The 17685-nt window shown below is 38.5% G+C and overlaps 1 protein-coding gene across 1 annotated transcript in view; it reads left to right on the top strand.

Moving 5' to 3' along the window:
* pth2ra (parathyroid hormone 2 receptor a) overlaps positions 1-17685 on the top strand; it is a 108573-nt gene that overhangs the window by 12478 nt on the left and 78410 nt on the right. Inside the window, exon 2 of the mRNA XM_017702971.2 lies at positions 3229-3328. Within this exon, the coding sequence (XP_017558460.1) occupies positions 3229-3328 (100 nt within the window). The remainder of the gene's footprint in view (positions 1-3228; positions 3329-17685) is intronic.

The raw sequence follows: 17685 nt of genomic DNA, 5'->3' as shown, positions 1-17685 counted from the left end.
GTAAGACACTGTAAAAACATTTATTCCAAATGATTTTGGAGCATTTCTATTGGTCCATTTATCATGAAATTGTCACACAATGTACAGCTGTTATGCTCAAATTAGGTAAAAAAAATTAAGAAACATTCTACTTTGGACAGCAGCAATATTAGATAACAAAAACATAAGTATCTGGACACTGGACCCCCTCACTGTATTACTGATTGTCCTCCAAGATCACATAGTTATAATTATACAAACAGAAGGTTGCAACATACTTCTTAAGAGCTTGATACAAAGAGGAAAGGCTGTTTTTGAATGTGATTTTCTTGTCTACATTTTTTTTTCTCAGGCAGTTTAGATTAAACTATGATATAAAGCTCAATAGTGCATAATAGTGGAAATGTAGTAAAGGACATGCTCATAGTCAAGTGTTAATTATCCACGAACAAAGGCATCAGTAACAGTTTCCCAGTGCTGGCCTAATGATATCTTCACAGCAGCTTGATTTTATTGATGGACTCTGTCTACAGATCTTAACATCACATGGCATCACATGTGCCAGTCTAGGGCCAGGCTGTAATAGAAAATGAGAGTGGGCTCTTTTCTCAGACCTGCTGCTGGACCAAACAATGGACACCATTTAAGCAGAAAACAGCTGTTTTATTTCATAAAGAGGTTAAGCTGGATGGAGGGATGACGTCAGAGATAAGCATATGCCTTAAATAACAAATGAACACAACTAAAGATGACAAAACTAACTAGCCTGAAAGGAAATGAAAGAACAATACAACAAACTACCCTAAATCCCTACGTGGTAATTAGGGCTGAGTTGTAACAGTTGTGGGCACCCTACTTAAGTGGTGCTCACACGCTGCTTTCTGCTCAGTCTTGAGTTCAGGTAGCTATGTGCATGTCTCAGACTAAGCTGGTTATTTTGGTATTGGCTCCTTTCTTGAGACTCAATTTCTGGTTTCTTGGGTATTTTTCATTATAAAAAAAGTATAAAAAAAACCTTAACCTTCCCTCTTTTGTTCATCAACCTCAGCATTGCTGTGCTTACCCTGTGTCACAAGGTTCGAGTGAGTTCGAGTTTCACTCTATGTGAACACGTTTATCTTACATTCCACGCTCCATAGTGTTCTCGTATCTAAACAAGGGAACCGCCAGTTCAATCCCCACTCGTGGTGAGCCAGTTGTCACGTTACAGTTACCACCATATCTTTTCTTAGTAGAGGAAAGCGTGAAAATTCAGGGGCTTGTAATGTAACTACTGGCTGTTGGTCCATCCCCATTAGCACAGAGATGCTCAATGTGCTGCACTCTTGACCATTGTTAGTGTATTTCCTCATGTATTGCAAGGTGCTCCAGGGCCTAACAGGGAATTACAGTAAAAGGGTAATTGGTGCTGCAAAGCACTAAATGTGCTTTGTGTGGATGTGAGACTTAAGCAGAATAATAGAGGTGAAATATGAAGTTGATATTCAGACTTTAGTACAGAGAGTACTCCTCAGTCAAATATGAGGAGAGCGATGAGGCAGAATGTCACAATTGAATGAAGCATGTAAGCTGAAAATAACTTTCAGAGGAACTACAGTGTGGCCCACAGTGGCAGAAAGCCAAAAGGTTGACGTTGTAGTAATGTAAGAATAAGTGATGATGTAGCAGGACCGGTTCTTGGCATAGACAACTTTGGCAATTGTCTAGGGTGGCAATTTGTCAGGCTGGCAACACCAGCACTCTCAAACATCTTCGTCAGCAATGCAAGTGCAAGTAATTAAATCATATGCAATACCAGTGAACAGTGTGACACCTGGCTAAACCTGTTTTGCTTTGCTATGCAATAACAGAGAATTTATGAGATTCGGCTTGTGTGTGTTTACTCCTTTTCAGTCATGCACAGAAGTTACAAAACAAACTAAATGTATTTTTATTCCCCCTTGTGAAGGAAATCAAGTTAAGCAGGCTGAGTTGAGTAAATAACAAAGCCTGGTCCGTGTGCTTCACTGGCAAAAACAAAATGTTCCCCTTAATTATATTGGAAGTACTTTGGAATTCAGCTATAGATAGTTGTGGGAAACAAGTATTATTTCTTACAATGTTTGTAGAAGTTATTTTATATATGCAGTAATGGTACATTAAATTGAGGTTGCAGTACTGGTAGGTTTAAAATGACACTGCGGTAAATGGTAAGCTAAATTGAGATTACAATAATGTACATTAAATTGAAGTTACAGTATTGGTAAATTGAAAAGATGTTGCAGTCATGTTAAACTGAGGTTTCAGTACTGGTAGATTAAATTTTAAATTGAGGTAAATTGTGGTTGTGGTAATATGTTAAATGGAGACTGTAGTAATGGTACATTAAAATTAAGGTTGCAGTAATAATAAATTGTGGTTGCAGAAGTTGTAAGTTAAACTGAGATTGCAGTAGTGGTAAATTAAATTGAGGTTACATAATGGTATGTTAAATTGAGGTTGTATTAATAACTTAAATTGAGGTTGCAATAATAGTAGTTAAATCAAGTAAGTAGAAATATATTTCTTGGAAGCATAATTTTTAAGTCTTTTATAGTATATAAAAATGATACATTGGAAATGGTTGCATTTTATTTCATATTTATTCATCTACATAACAGTCATATCTTTCCATTTTTCCTGAGCCTAACTGAATTCCAATTAACTGCTTTTTTCTAAAACTTATAGACTGATGTCTTCATTATGGGTTATTGCTGGTAGGTAAATAGTTACTTAATAGAAGCACTGAACACTCTTGATCCTGCATGGCCTTAATATAGAAACCATTTAGATGCATGGAGAACTTCCATTTTTCACATGCAAGCTGTGATTAGATTGTTTTTGAATGTACTGGGACTTGGTGAACCCTCTCAGACTCTCTGAAAACCTGACAGATCAGGTTCACTATACAGGAGAAACCATCATCGTCTCTCCTCCGGTAGCCACGGCAACACACAACTTTGATTTTCCAGTTCATGGCTGGATAAGCAAACTCAACCAGTCCAAGACTCCATCCTCTTTTAGAGCCCAGTACTTTCCCCAGAAACCTGTGCCAATTTTCACACTGACGCTTTTGACACATCTGAAACTTTGTTCTGAAGACTGCATTTCCATTTCTGCAGAACGTTTTTTTTGGTGATAGCCTCTGTAACTTCTCAGAAGTAAAGAATATTGTAGCTTTGTGAGATGAATGAGGGCAAGAAACCGTTAACTGTTGTTGTGGTTTTACAGGCAGGCTCAGATGGCGAGATCACAGCAGAAGAGCAGGTACAGATGCTGCTGGAAGCCAGACTGCAGTGCCTCCAGACAGTTTCTGGCCATGACCTCGCAGGTAAGAGAAATTTTCCCAGCAATTTTCTCAAACAGCTTTTTCAATCTGCACTCGCTAACCATCCAAAGTGCTTAGGGTACAAAACATTCCAGAGTAGCACTAAATTGATGTGTAATTACGGTAAAAAATTAAGTTTGGCTGGTCTGTTTGTACCCAGGTGCAAGTAGCATTGGCCAAAGTTCAGCTATTTGAACTCTGAAAGAAAAAAGAAAAACAAACAAACTAAAAAAAAAACAAAAAAAACAGGTGTATGTCTACCAACCAGGCAATATTGAGTTATATCGAGTAGTTTTGTTTGAGGGCTGCTGGAGTTGACATCAAATTGAACAGCAAGGTGCACAAAGTGTCAGCCAAAAATATTTTTCTTTCACTGAATTTATATGGAGGTTTGCACGTTTTTCTCCGATTTGAGTGATTTTGCTAAATTAATTTAGCATTTCCAAAAGTGTGCAATGTTAAGTAAAATAGAACTCAGTTATTGGTATTAGATTAAAAACAGGACATTACATAATATTGGAAATTATAAACTTATAAACTTTTTTTTTTTGGTACTCTCAATCGAAATAATGATTTCTAAAGGTATCGGGACACTGTGACCCTGCCAGTCTGCAGTGATAGCAGAAGGGTAAAATTCAGCTTCTCACTGCTGGCCTTTAGCTACATTTAGAGAATCATATACCTTAAAGGGGGGAGGGGGGGTGGTATATGACAATTATTTATCATTGCCCACCGTTAATTCCTCTGTGACCTGATACTGAAGTCCGTTATTTGCCAGCTTCTTATTAGAGTTTTCCTGTTCCATCTTAAATGGAAATGAGGTACCAGAATGTAACTGCTGCACCATTGGGGAATTAAGCTAGCTAGCTACCAAGACACCAGCAAAAAACAAGCATTATTTATGCTTATTATGAAGAAAATCACATAATAATAATGGAATACATTGAAATGACATTAAACTGAGATAATACGATTGTTATCGTAATTTTTAACAAAGAAGATTCTCCTGTTTGCATGTTTCTTTGGCCGCTTGTGCAGCCATCATGCCCGTTTTTCTCTTTTTATCATAACAGCTAGCACGTGCCCTCTCTCATTATGCAGTCACGCTGATACCCATGCAGAACATTTATTGGTGATGTCATCTTGAAATAAACACATCTAGAAAAAGATGTCATTTAGAAGGCAGCATTTGTTGCTCAAAAATGTGTATATATCTTTCAGCCTTGATGGTGCCTTCATAGATTTGCAAGTTACCCTCTAATACCCCCTTCCTCCTATGTCATGACGGACCCTGGCAGCAATCCGGATGATCTTTTTCCGCTTTGTCCTTGAGAACACTACATCGGTTATTTCCATAGACAATCTGAAATGCTGACTCATCAAACCACAATAGACATTTACACTGTGTATCAGTCCATTTCAATGGCTGCTTACTAGTAAAGAGGCCCAGAGAAGTCGGCGGTGTTTCTAGGTGTTGTTTTGAATCTTTGCATTTGGAGATGCAGTGTTTATTGACAACAAGCCCATTAGGTGACATCCATAACGTATGCATGCTGGTTTTAAATGCAGTGCCATCTGAGGGGTTATGTAAAAATTATATAAAGGAGCCAAAAATGTTTTTTGGAGATCAGTATATGGCATCAGTCCAAAGATCCCTTTCCTTTATTTTTAAGTGTAGAGTACTTTCTTTCTCAATCCTTCCACGGGTTTATTTCTTTCCACCCCTCACTGGCTTTTTTGGTTTGTTATTCCTTTTGCCTCATACTCATGAAACAGTAGAACACTGCTGTCTGGGGAAAAACACCTTTTGTTTTGGATGATTCAAAATGAACTGAATTCAGTGGCTGCACAGCAGTAATGGATTTACATGGCAGCCCTAAAATCAGATTTGCCTCACCTGCCCATGCCCCCTTTTATCACCTTAACCCGTCACCCAGCTTTTAGCTCATTATTTTGACTCATATGCCACATCAAACTCATCACACCATTTTGATCCAGTTCATGAACCTAGACAGTCAAACTGAAAGCATTAGCAAGTCAAGCTAATATGCTTTAATTTCCCCATTCCTGTGTCAGGTGTAAATGGAAGGCATAAAAGTCTTGTTAGAAAAACAGATCAGATTATTAGAGGCTATATTCCATGGAATCCAGTCTTGCATGATGATGGAAACCTAGAAATCTTTACCGCTGATCTCTTGTTCGCTTGAAGTGCAATACCATGCGTTGTAGCACATAGAGAATAATCATTATTCTATTATTTAAAGCAAGTAGTAGCTTTTAATGACCAGTGCCAGTCCAGCACTTTGTGAAATGTTTGTACATGGGCCCCTTGGCTCACCTCATTTCCCTCAGCACTACTAGTCCCACGTTAAAACGCTTTGAAAACTTCACTCTTTATTTTGTTATTGCTCCAAAATGCCAACTCATACTCAGGATGCCACAGGCTGTGAATATGTATATGGGCACCATGACTAAAATTGGCTGAAATTGCATTGTTTATTACTTCTCAAAAGCACTGCATCTGGGCCATCAATGCAAAACTCTATAAATGAGCTGCTTTTGAGGAGAGATACATTATGCAAAGCCCATTAAAATCTCTGCAGTCATACTCTCTTATCCAGCTAGATCAGGGGCTTCCAACTCAACCACTAAAGGAGCAATGTTAAAAAATCTCAACAAATCTATGAGCCAGAGGAAAAAAAGTGGTTTTATTTCATTAATGTTGTGCTATAACCCAAATTAGCCATTGTTTATTCAAAATAAGCAAAAGCATCAGCAGTAAAATGTAGACACTTGAAATATTACAGGAACACTTGAAATATTCTAAATTTAAATGTCTATTGGAGCTCGGTCGTTAAACCTACTTATTTGCTTGAACTAGACACTTGGCATCTTTTCATTAAGACTCGGGCTCAGTTTCTGAGCGGATGAGCTGACGTTGCGTGTTTATGTTGGTTGAAATGCAGCTGAGATGCACTTAGTGTGTTTGGTGATTTGATTAGTGTGGAAATGCGTGGAATTGTGTCGAATTGCTGTCCCACAGATTGTTGGTGTAGGAGAGTCAGAGCACACATTATTTCGCAGTGCATGCTGGGGACTGTAGTGCAGTGTAGTGTAGTGTAGTGTAGTTTCACACATTGTGAAAGTCAACATACGGTTGCGGGCTGGATAGGATTGTGTCGTGGACCTGACCTGGCCTGCGGGCCTTGTGTTTGACACATGGGAGCTAGATCGTGAAAGTCAGTCCTAGAACAATGGAAAAGGTGTAACATGACATCATAACTCCAAAAAGACGTTGTGTTGCACTATATAGTAAATCACAACACCTCACATTTATTCCCGAAAAACTTTTTTGAAAGGCTGATTCGGTGGCATCTTTACTGAAATTAACCTCAAAATTCTTGTTCTTCATACAAACCGTGAAGGGGCATTTACACTTGGTGGTCCACTGGAGGGGTAACTTCACTGAATGCAGTGTTTCATTTATATATTAGTAAGCCTGAAAATCACAGAAATAGTCGTAGCCCCCTGCCTAAAAGAAGATTCAATTGACTTCTCAAAGTTTCTGCATTATTCAACCGTTGAGATATAAACAGTCATTCAGAGTGGTGCAATGTGGAGGCATTTGTCAGAATTGGTGCCAGAACCATTTAATACCTCTGAAAGAGTTAGTACATGAAAATGTTATGAATATTCTGTCTGATGTCTGAGGCATGAAAGTTCTGAGAGAAGATTGTTGTAGGCCATATTCTGGTGAAGGGGTACTTTCAGAGTAAAAGAACGCTTTCAGATTTAGCATTATTTTAACATCAATTAACATCATATATAAACTCAGAAGACACGTGTAGGTTCACTTGTGGTTTTGGATGGCAAATAAAATGGTTATATTTGTGCTGCAGTCATGGTGACCCCTGGTTCCTATAATCACCACTGTAAATCTGAGTCTGTAAGTTTCTCTACAGTGAACCACTTCACATCAAACCATCTGAATGACTTCTCAATGAATTCCATCTCAACCACTGAACTTTGCAGAAATTTTTGAAATAAAAAAATTTTTTTGGAAATTCCCTTTTAAAGTACGCTATATGGACAAAAGTATTGGGACACATACACATTATACCCACAGGAGATTTTATGACATCCCATTCTAAATCCACAGTCATTCATTTGGAGTTGGTCCCCCTTTGCAGCTATAACAGCTTCCACTCTTCTGGGAAGCTTTCTACAGCATTTGGAAGTCTGTCTGTGGGAATTTTTGCCCATTCATCCAGAAGAGCATTTGTGAGGTCAGGCACTGATGTTGTGAGGTCAGGTACTGACTGGCTTCTAAACCCAACCATGTACTTGTGGCAGGATAGGCATATTGCATTATGATCTTAGGTTTGTGTGTAGCTGCTCAGCCATGGAAACCCATTTTGTGAAGCTCCTAATGCACAGTTCTTTTGCTGATGTTCCTTCCAGAGGCAGTTTGGCACTTACACTTGTCTAGGGCAGATCTAGCAGAACAAAAAACTATCATTTTATGATAGTGCCATGTTTACAGTCACTGCCCTCATCAGTGTGATCCATTCTACTGCCAGTATTTGTCCATGTAGACTGCAAGGCTATGTGCTTATCTTTACCCACCTTTTAGCAATGATTGTGATTGAAACACCTGGACTTTTCAAATGATTATTTTTTGTTTTGTCATACCATCAATAAAAACGTTATAAATGTTGTGCTTTTATAGTGTTTACCTCTCAGGGCTCTTCTGTGCACTGAGGCATTCCAGGTCTCATCTAAAACATTTTGAGAGAAACTGCTTTTGTCCAGTTTGAATGCTGTAAAGGCAGCAGCACTCTCAGGTCAGGACCCTGCTGGTGCACAAATGGACTTTCACTCTAGTCCCAAAAGCCAGGAGTGAAAACAGTGAGACATTTTAAGCAGTTTGTTGAAGCAGACTGTTGTGTTTTTCTGCAAGTTCGTCCATCCTAAACACTTAAATAATTCACCGCAAGCTCATTTATTTCTCTCAGCTGTGGAGTTTCTGATGAATGGGGTAATATTTCTCTACACTGCCTTCATTATTACAGTGTATGAAAGTTTTATGGGATGCACAGAATCTAAAAATAAGTGATTTGTCTTGGCTTGATGAAGTGTAAACGTAAACTTTAGGTGGACTTCATAAGTCATTGGACAGTTTTTTTGGCTGCTTTGGCTCTGTGCTGCTTGGATGTGAGATAAAAAGATAACCACGATCAAAATAAACGATCCCAGGTTGGATCATTTTCATAATCCTGGGTGGGATCATTATATAAACTGACCCAATATTGCTGGCTTATGTGAATAACCCAACAGTCTGGGTCAGTTACCCTAATAAACAGGTATTATTTGGGTGGTGGATCATTCTCAGCACTGCAGTAACACTGACGTGGTGGTGGTGTGTTAGTGTGTGTTGTGCTGGTTTGAGTGGATCAGACACAGCAGTGCTGCTGGAGTTTTTAAACACCTCAGTGTCACTGCTGGACTAAGAACAGTCCACCAACCAAAAATATCCAGCCAACAGCGTCCTGTGACCACTGATGAAGGACTAGAGAATGACCAACGCAAACTGTGCAGCAGCAGATGAGCTGTCGTCTCTGACTTTACATCTACAAGGTAGGAGTGTCTAATAGAGTGGACAGTGAGTGGACAGTGTTTAAAACCTCCAGCAGCGCTGCTATGTCTGATACACTCATACCAGCAACACACCACCACCACAAAATATAAAAAAGTAGATGAAACTATTGAAATGTATTTAGCTTGGTGTGGAATCTGAAATCATATCTCCTCTGTCAAAAATAAGTCTTTTTGAAATAACTGGACTTGATAATGTTTGGTGAATTTTGGTGAAAGTAACCTTTTATGCACCTTTAAAAAACTGGAACACAGTAAAAGCTTTTTTTAGTGTACTTAAACTAGAGGTTACCTACTGCTCTAACTGTCAACTGAAGTGGCTGTTTTACAGCCCTGCCAGAGCACAAACAGAGAACACTTCAAGTGGGATTTGGGGTGAGGGGGGCAGGGGTGCGCAGACTTTAATCTCATAGACAGTTTTATTTCAGATCCACAGTTTTTATTGTTTCTGCCCAATGACTTACCGAATGGATCAATTGCTTTTATAAAAGTAAGTACAGTATAAAATGAAATGGAGTGGAAGTTAATTTGATGTGTTGACGTGTTAATTTGATGACCAAAGCACTTAAACAATTTGCCACTTTTGGGTTGAATGATACTTAAATTTGAAACCCAAGCCTAAAGCTAAGACCCAAGCTAGCAACAACGTGAGTTAGGCTTGATGTACGCATAGACAATACCAGAGAGAGAGAGAGAGAGAGAGAGAGAGAGAGAGAGAGAGAGAGAGAGAGAGAGAGAGAGAGAGAGAAAATATTTGTGAATGCACAAAATTGACTTCAAAAATATGACCTGCTGCTTCAAACATACGTCAGTAGCGTCCAGAAACGCCGCCGACTTCTCTGGGCTCAAGCTCCTCTGGAAGGCAGAGTGGAACGTGTACTTTGACCTGACTAGTCAGCCTTTCATATTGTTTATGAAAAAAAATGGGCAATGTACTAATATCTCAGCATCTCGTAGAGCAATGTATTCAAATGATAATCTGGCCTCCAGCAACTTTTGGCTGCACTGAAGAAATGATTGTCATGGACAAAATCTGTGATCTACGATACTTTACAAAATATTTGAGTCAGTTAATAGCGACGGCCTTGAACTCAAGTGTGTTTTCAACTTAAAATTGACGTGGGTCAGTTCATACAAAATTTTGTTGGGCTTGTGTCTGAATTGGGCTCAGTCGGTTGGTTCGGGCTCAGCCAGAAAGAGCTCAGGCCTGGTTAATGCTCTACTCTCTGTAACTGGCTTTTGAGACACTGTCCTTAATTTAGAAATTTATAGCTAGCTGCCTTAAATATCTATGCACTAGTTGCTGAAACATTCGTACATTGAGCAGAACATGTAATCCAGTTTTCCATGTACATGGTCAATAAGCTTTATGTTTAGGCTTGTGCACAAGCAGAAGAACATCAGTCCCTGAGTCTCCTCAGTTGTGAGTCATGAAGCAGCACTATAACTGGCAGGAACAATAGAAGGTTTTTATACACAAGTATGACTTTCTTCAAGAAAACTATGAGTCCTTGGCTACACATTCGATTGTAGCCTTGGAGGAGAGAGTACAGAAGCTTTCCAGAGAAGCTTTTTGCTCCTCAAAGAGTGGTCCAAAAGGCTTTTGACAGTGATGTACATATGAAATTGCTTCAACTCACTGGGTAAGTACTTAGCAGATGGTGGTTTTGGAGCCCATGTACATCCCTGCTGTGTTTACAGAATTGGAATCAGAATCATGTCCGCATTTAACCCAACCTATGAAGTGAAACACCACATACACGGTAGTGAACACACATACTAGGGGGCAGTGAGCACACTAGAGGGTGGTGGGCAGCCCTATCCACAGCGCCTGGGGAGTAACTGGGGGTTAGGTGTCTTGCTCAAGGACACCACAGTCACGGACAGTCAACTCCGGTGACCTTCTGGTCACAAGGCCGGTTCCTTAACCTCCAGTCCACGACTGCCCCAAGGAACAAATAAAGTAAAAACACTAAACACCTTTTCCTCCTTCTTTTCCCTCTGAAGCTGCCAGAGTTCAGCTGAAAACTTTGGGTTATGGTTGCTGTATTTCACCCATGCTGTGGTTGAAATGCAGCTGTGCTTGCAGAAACCAGTCTATGAGGTCACTGTGTTACCAAGTGATACCCCATTAAACTTGAACCCCCAACAGGGAGACCTGATGGCTACAGTCATGTTTGTGGCAGCAGTATAATTGAAATGTGGAAAAAAACATATTTCCTTGACAACACATGGGATTGCATTCCAAATTACAGACCAGCTTGAAATATTTTTTTGAGGTGGTTATTTACAAATTCCAGAGGGAGGGCTGAGTGACACTCTGGAAGGGTGGAGTTGATATGGAGATAGCAAAACAGCACAAGCATTGCTAGAAGAACCTTAATTGAAAAGGAGTTTTGTTTTGTTTGAGGTTTGTTAAAAATTTAGATGATCTGATAGTTTGGTAATGATGTTTATAATCACATACTTGCTGTGATATCACTCCTGTGTGATATCACTCCTTTGTAAACAAAACCTTCAAATCTGTCTGTTTTTACAGAATTTGAAATGCCTGTTGACTTTATCATTATTTCATGATGGAGTAATAGAAATATACAAAAATGTCTTGATTTTTTTTCCATGAATGTCATATATAAAGAACTCCTTTTCATTTCAATGAGTGTTTCAGTGACAGTATGGATTAATAAATGCGATAAATACCATTTAAATTCTGAACCAAGAAATGGGGGAGGGGTTTCATGAGGTTGTATCAAACGTCAGTCAAAGCTTGAGAAATTAAAACCAGTATTTTGACATAAATCATTGTTTTCTTGAAATTTTGACTGATTAATTATTAAGATTATTTCAATGTAATCAGAGAAAATCTTGAAAGAATAAAAATGATTTCAAAATATTCTGAATCTTGAGAAAATCTTGAGAAAGTAAAATATTTCAATTTAATTAGTCAAAATCTTGAGGATTAATACAATATTGCCAAAACATTTTGATATAACACAAGACATAAGACATTAATTCAGTATAATCAGCCAAAATCTCAAGAAAATAAAACAATTGACAAACTTTGTCAAAATATAAATAAATAATAATAATTAATTAATTAATACTAAATCATTAGTCACTCAAAATCCTGACAAAATAAAACAATTATTTGAACATAAGTAAAATCTCATCTTTTTTTGATTTAATCAGCCAAAGTTTTGAGAAAATAATTTCAACATAATCAGTCAAAATTTAGAGAAAATGAAACATTTCAATATAATCAGAAATTCAAAAAATAAAACATTTCAACACAATCTGTCAATCTTGACAAAATCTAAAATTATTTCAACATAATCAACAACTTGAGAAAATAAAACATTTCAGCATAATCAGTTAAAATCTCGCAAAAACTGTCAAAATCTTGAGAAAAGAAGTAATTATTTCAATATAGTAAGTCAGAATTTTGAGAACATGAAATATTATTTCAACACAATAAAAATCTTGAGAAAATAAGACATTATTTTGACATAATCAGTCAAAATCTCGAGAAGTCATTGTTTTGAATTACTGCTGTCAGACACAGAAGGGAAGGCCTCCTTTGCTCAGGTGTGTATGGGTGGCTCGTCAGCCAGGGAGGCTCGTTTCCTCCAGCGGGTTCTTTCCTGTCTCTGTTCTCTGCGAGCGCAGAATGAGGCCTTTGTTCAGACACTTTCATCAGATGCTTGAATGCAAATGATACTCCTCATAAATGACAAAGCACACCTTCTTCTTTATTCACTTAGGCTGCATTAGCGCTAAAAGCTTTGCTAATTAGAGAGTGTGTGGCAATTATGTGCTAATCAACTAATCAATCTATAATCTACAGTACTGTTCAAAAGTCAGACACCTTCATTTCTTTTGTTTAAGCCATTGAGTAAGACTCAGCAAGTAAATATCAAAGGTTTTCCCGTGTTTATTTTGTCCATCCCATTTCACCCCTCGCCCCTACCACTTAGCCCTACCCCTCTATGTTCATGTCTAGCGGTAGGGTGTCCCGATTTTTGTTGAGATGGAGGGGAAGGGCGAAGTGTTAGGGCTACGGTGGTTTTTCAGTGACACATTCCAAACTGTGTTATGAGGGTGAAAAAAGAAAAACCGGCAGGATGGCTGGACAAGTGACCAAAGAAGCCCACAAATGTGAATCTTTTCTCCTTTAAAAACTACATTAACCACAGATTCACTTGAAAGAGGCCATGAATATTCTGTTGTAACAAAGAAAATGCACTACATAATTTGACGATTGCATTACATGTGATGATGGAAGTTTTCTGCCAGACACACGAAGGGGTATGGGGGTCTGCACCTGGAAGATGCAAACGGAGGTTAAACATCGCTCCAACGCAGGGGCGTCCTGGCTTGTTCGAAGCTCCATGTACTGTGGAACTCATTGCACGTTGTTTCGTTCTGATTGCTCCATCCCAGAGTTATTAGAATACTCGGGGCCTCTTTCGAGTGAATCTCCCTGTATTGTCTTAGTTTAGTCATTTCATGTATTATAGTCCTTTTCTTCATAACAAGCATAAAAATCACTAGTAGTTTGCCAGTGAGGGTTGAAATGGGATTGGGCTAGTTAGCTAGCTAAAGTTCCCGTTCCACCTTAAATGAAGCAGCAGTTACATTCTGGCACTTCGGGCATTAGTACTGCTGCACCATTTAAGGTGGAACAGGAAAATCTGAACAAGAATCTGGTGAACATCTGGCTTCAGCTTCATATCACTGAAGAATTAGTGGTGGGTCTTAATAAATAATTGCCCCCCTCTTTGAAGGCGTATGATGCCCTAAATGTAACTAAAGCCCAGCAGTGAGGAGCTGAACTTCCCCCTCCTCTGCTGTCCCTGCAGACGGGCAGGGTCGCCTACAGAGCGGCGCCAGTAGCTGTTAATGAAGTGATGCTCTTTTTATTTGAAGGTCCAATTTCATAGGAGAAGATTTCAACCACTGCCCTGTAACTCGGTGCTAAGGGATTAGGGTGGCACTCGAAAAACAAGGGGTTGGGGTAAAAATAAGAAATGGGATCGGGCCCTAGGCTTTACTCATGACCTCCAGTGTTCTACCGCTTTTATACAACAATTAAAGTAAGAAGTTAATAAACTGGCCGTGAACGCGGCGTTTAATATGTTTTAATGTTCAGTTCCTTCCTCCTAATTAGAGCTCCTTAACGAGCAGCTCGCTGCTACGTCAGAGTAACGAGCTCCGCCCACTCGCTGCTCAGCCAGCAGTTCGTTCTCCAGCTCCTTACTCTAAATTCCGTCTCCACTGAGCAGCTTTTGTTTTTTATTGGGTCAGTTTTACGGCTCGGTCTGATTTGGTCAGACTCTGAAGATCAGACACGTTTGGCGAATGGTGTTGGGTTCATTTCTGGCTGATTCCAGGTTGTTCAGCTGAAAAGTTGATGGTGATGACAGGTCGGGACTCTTCAGAGTCTGACCAAATCAGCTGTTGGTCAAATGTAATCTTAAAAGTCCATTTTCTGTTTGTGGCAAAGTTAAAAGTAAAAACTCGTCAAACTCGTTAAATAAATGTCATTTGATCATATCTAATATCTCCTCAGAAGCAGCTCCTGAGGAATTAACAACTTCCACAGATAGTCCACTCTCAGAAAAAGGTACCAAACTGCCCCTGGGGTGGTTCCCCCAAGGGTACATCTTCAGTAGTGTCACACAGGGGACAGAATTATATATATGAGATATATATATATATATATATATATATATATATATATATATATATATATATATATATATATATATATATATATATATATATATATATATATATATATATATATATATATTTAAGTTGTACTCCAGGTCTTTTTATTTTATTGTTCTGTTTTAAAACATTGGCTTATGAAGAGGTACAAAACACCCCTTTCCCCTGAGACAAAACTTACTTAAGGTTCTCAACTGGACCTTAAAACCACTGCTGTACCTTTGAGGGAACATTTTTATTGTTTGTACCTTAATGAACGAGAGACCTGCACTGAAGCTTTATTTCTAACAGTGTACTGTATGATTTTGATGCATTTTGACTAGTAAATAAAAGTGCAGGTCTAGCCTTTGTCATGATTTTCAATTCAGTAAGAATGGGAGGACAATAGAGTTGCTTGGTCTGTGTTATTAAATGACTGTGTTACTGTAGTGTGTGAACTACTAAGTCCTTTTGGACTGAAATCCTCCCACTCCTTTAATGCATAATGTGGGGGATGTACAATAAATGCAGTCAAGGTCATGGTCTGGTTTTGAAAGCAGAGTAATGGGGGGCTGACCTGCCTCTATTTATTTCAGCATTTCCAATAAGCAGGTTGAACTGTATCTCTTCATTTCAGAGATATGGGAATACGTACACAGCCACAGAACACACGTCTGCACATTTTAATACACACTTACTGTTTATTTGCTTATATCTGTCATATCAGAGGAAAAATCCAACACAAAATGAGACCTGTGCAAAAGTTATGGCACATCGTGTGTTTTACAAGCATTTACAAACACACGTTGGTGTGTTTCCTGTAGGTGATGTGTTAATTTATTGTTATCACATAGAAAATCAACAAACATCATTTCACATTGTTCAAACATCATAGCAGTAATACATCATAGCACTAATATCCGACTTTTTCCTCCTACATTTTGAGAAATCTGTCGTTCCTTTTGGTTTCTGTGTGTATAAAAACGTAACATGTCAAAACGAAAGAAGCGCAAAGCCAGAGCACCAATCAGGGCCACTTTGTTTAGAGCTGGTTTTGACCTGTTGGCCATACCGACCCAGTGCAGCACGCGGTTCAACGTCAGCGCAGCAGCGTAAAACTTTGGGAGAGTCTGTTCAACATAAATGATGAACTAACCTAACTTTGTGTAAATAGAGCTCAATATAGAAATATGTCCACATATGCAGTCGAGACTGACGCGGCTTTTTTCTGAATTTCTACAAACACCATTTCATTTTATAGTAAATGAGTTTGGGCTGGTTTATGTTTATGAACAGACGCCTACAGATCAACATAGTAAAGGAGCTCATCTGTGATCCTGAGTTTAAAGCCAGTTTTTATTCAACTTAAACTTGGAACTAAGTTGTAAATAAATCTGAAACTTTGCTTGTGTGTAAAAAGTGATTTCAGAGCCACTCGGTTCTCCCTGATGGAAACTGTTTACCTTCAGTGTTTTGTGCTTCTGATCATTTTAATAGACGTCAGCATCACTAATTAATGACGTTCTATTAAAAGACTGGTTTACCAAGAGAGACGCTGGAGGACTTTCACCTGAAATGAGTTCATGAAGCCAGTCTGGTTATAAAAATGATAACAGGACATCAGAGCCAGAATTACTCTTTTAGTACTTTTACTTTATACTTAAGTACATTTGAAGGGAAATACTTTAGTACTTTTACTCAAGTGGAGGTCTAAAGGGAGGAACTTCTACTTTTACTGGAGTAATATTTTACCTTGGGGGTCTCGACTTTAACTCAGGTACATGGTTTGTGTACTTCGTCCACCTCTGCTGTATATGACAACGTGGTGCCTGTAATTGCAGGTGCTTCCGTTGCTGTATGCATGGTATTATTACACTGTCACTTTTGAATTCGTTTATTAAGCTTGCAACCCAATGACATCAAGCATCTGCCTTGCATGTTTGCTTTTGAAGTCTTTATGAATAAACTAACATGACTTTCATGTGGATACATAAACTAACATCAAGATCTATCTGTGAAAAGGACAGTAAACTATCTGTTAGCATCTATTGAAAAGCTTGTTAGAGAGCCAAAAGTGGTCCTCTCTGGTATCACTCAAAGGAACCTTCATTTTTAGAATGAAACGAGTGTCTCCTTTTACTGCATACACTCCAAAAAATAGAGGTTTCTACAATGTTCTGGTTTGGGAAACATCTTTAATTGGTGCAGAACCATTTTATTATGTGGAGGTTCTTAAAGAAAGTTCGTCGAGCAGGGAACAAAAAGTGGTTCTTCTCTGGTATTGCCCCAAAAGCAATGTCCGACCCCAGCAGCTAACTACTTAAAATGAAAGGTTCCTAAATGGTTCTTCAGTCAGATGTACTGTTCTAGGAAAAAATCTTTATATATATATATATATATAAACACCTCGTATCTCCAAAATGGTAACTTTACAGGAAAAGGAAAAGACCTACTTCACTTTTAATGTAAGTCAATGGAACCAGAGTTTTTTCCAAGTAATTGTGGTTCATTTCTTTTAGTCCGTTCATTATGAAATTTATATGCAACATAAAGGGCAACAGGTATTTTCAAATTATGCCAAAAACTGAAAAACTAAAATGGAGATAAGGTAAAGTACAATTAAAAGTAAAAAAGTTTTTTCCTTCTCCTGTAAAGTTCCTATTTTGGAGATACAAGGGTTTCTTTCGACAACAGGCATATATATATATATATTATATTATATTATATACACACACACACACACTAAGCCGCTTCTCCCTCAGGGTCGCAGGGGGTGCTGGAGCCTATCCGAGCTGTCATCAGGTGGAAGGCAGGATACACCCTGGACAGGTTGCCAGTCCATTGGGCATATATATATATATATTTATTTGTGTGTGTGTGTGTGTGTGTGTGTGTGTGTGTGTGTGTGTGTGTGTGTGTGTGTGTGCTGTTTTCAATTTGATACAGATCCAACACTCTCTGCTTTTATCAGTATTTCACAGACTGTCCCAAATCTT

This window comes from Pygocentrus nattereri, chromosome 6, assembly GCF_015220715.1.
Source record: "Pygocentrus nattereri isolate fPygNat1 chromosome 6, fPygNat1.pri, whole genome shotgun sequence".
Taxonomy (NCBI): domain Eukaryota; kingdom Metazoa; phylum Chordata; class Actinopteri; order Characiformes; family Serrasalmidae; genus Pygocentrus; species Pygocentrus nattereri.
The sequence above is the reverse complement of the archived record's forward strand: the minus strand, read 5'-3'. Positions and strand labels throughout refer to the sequence as shown.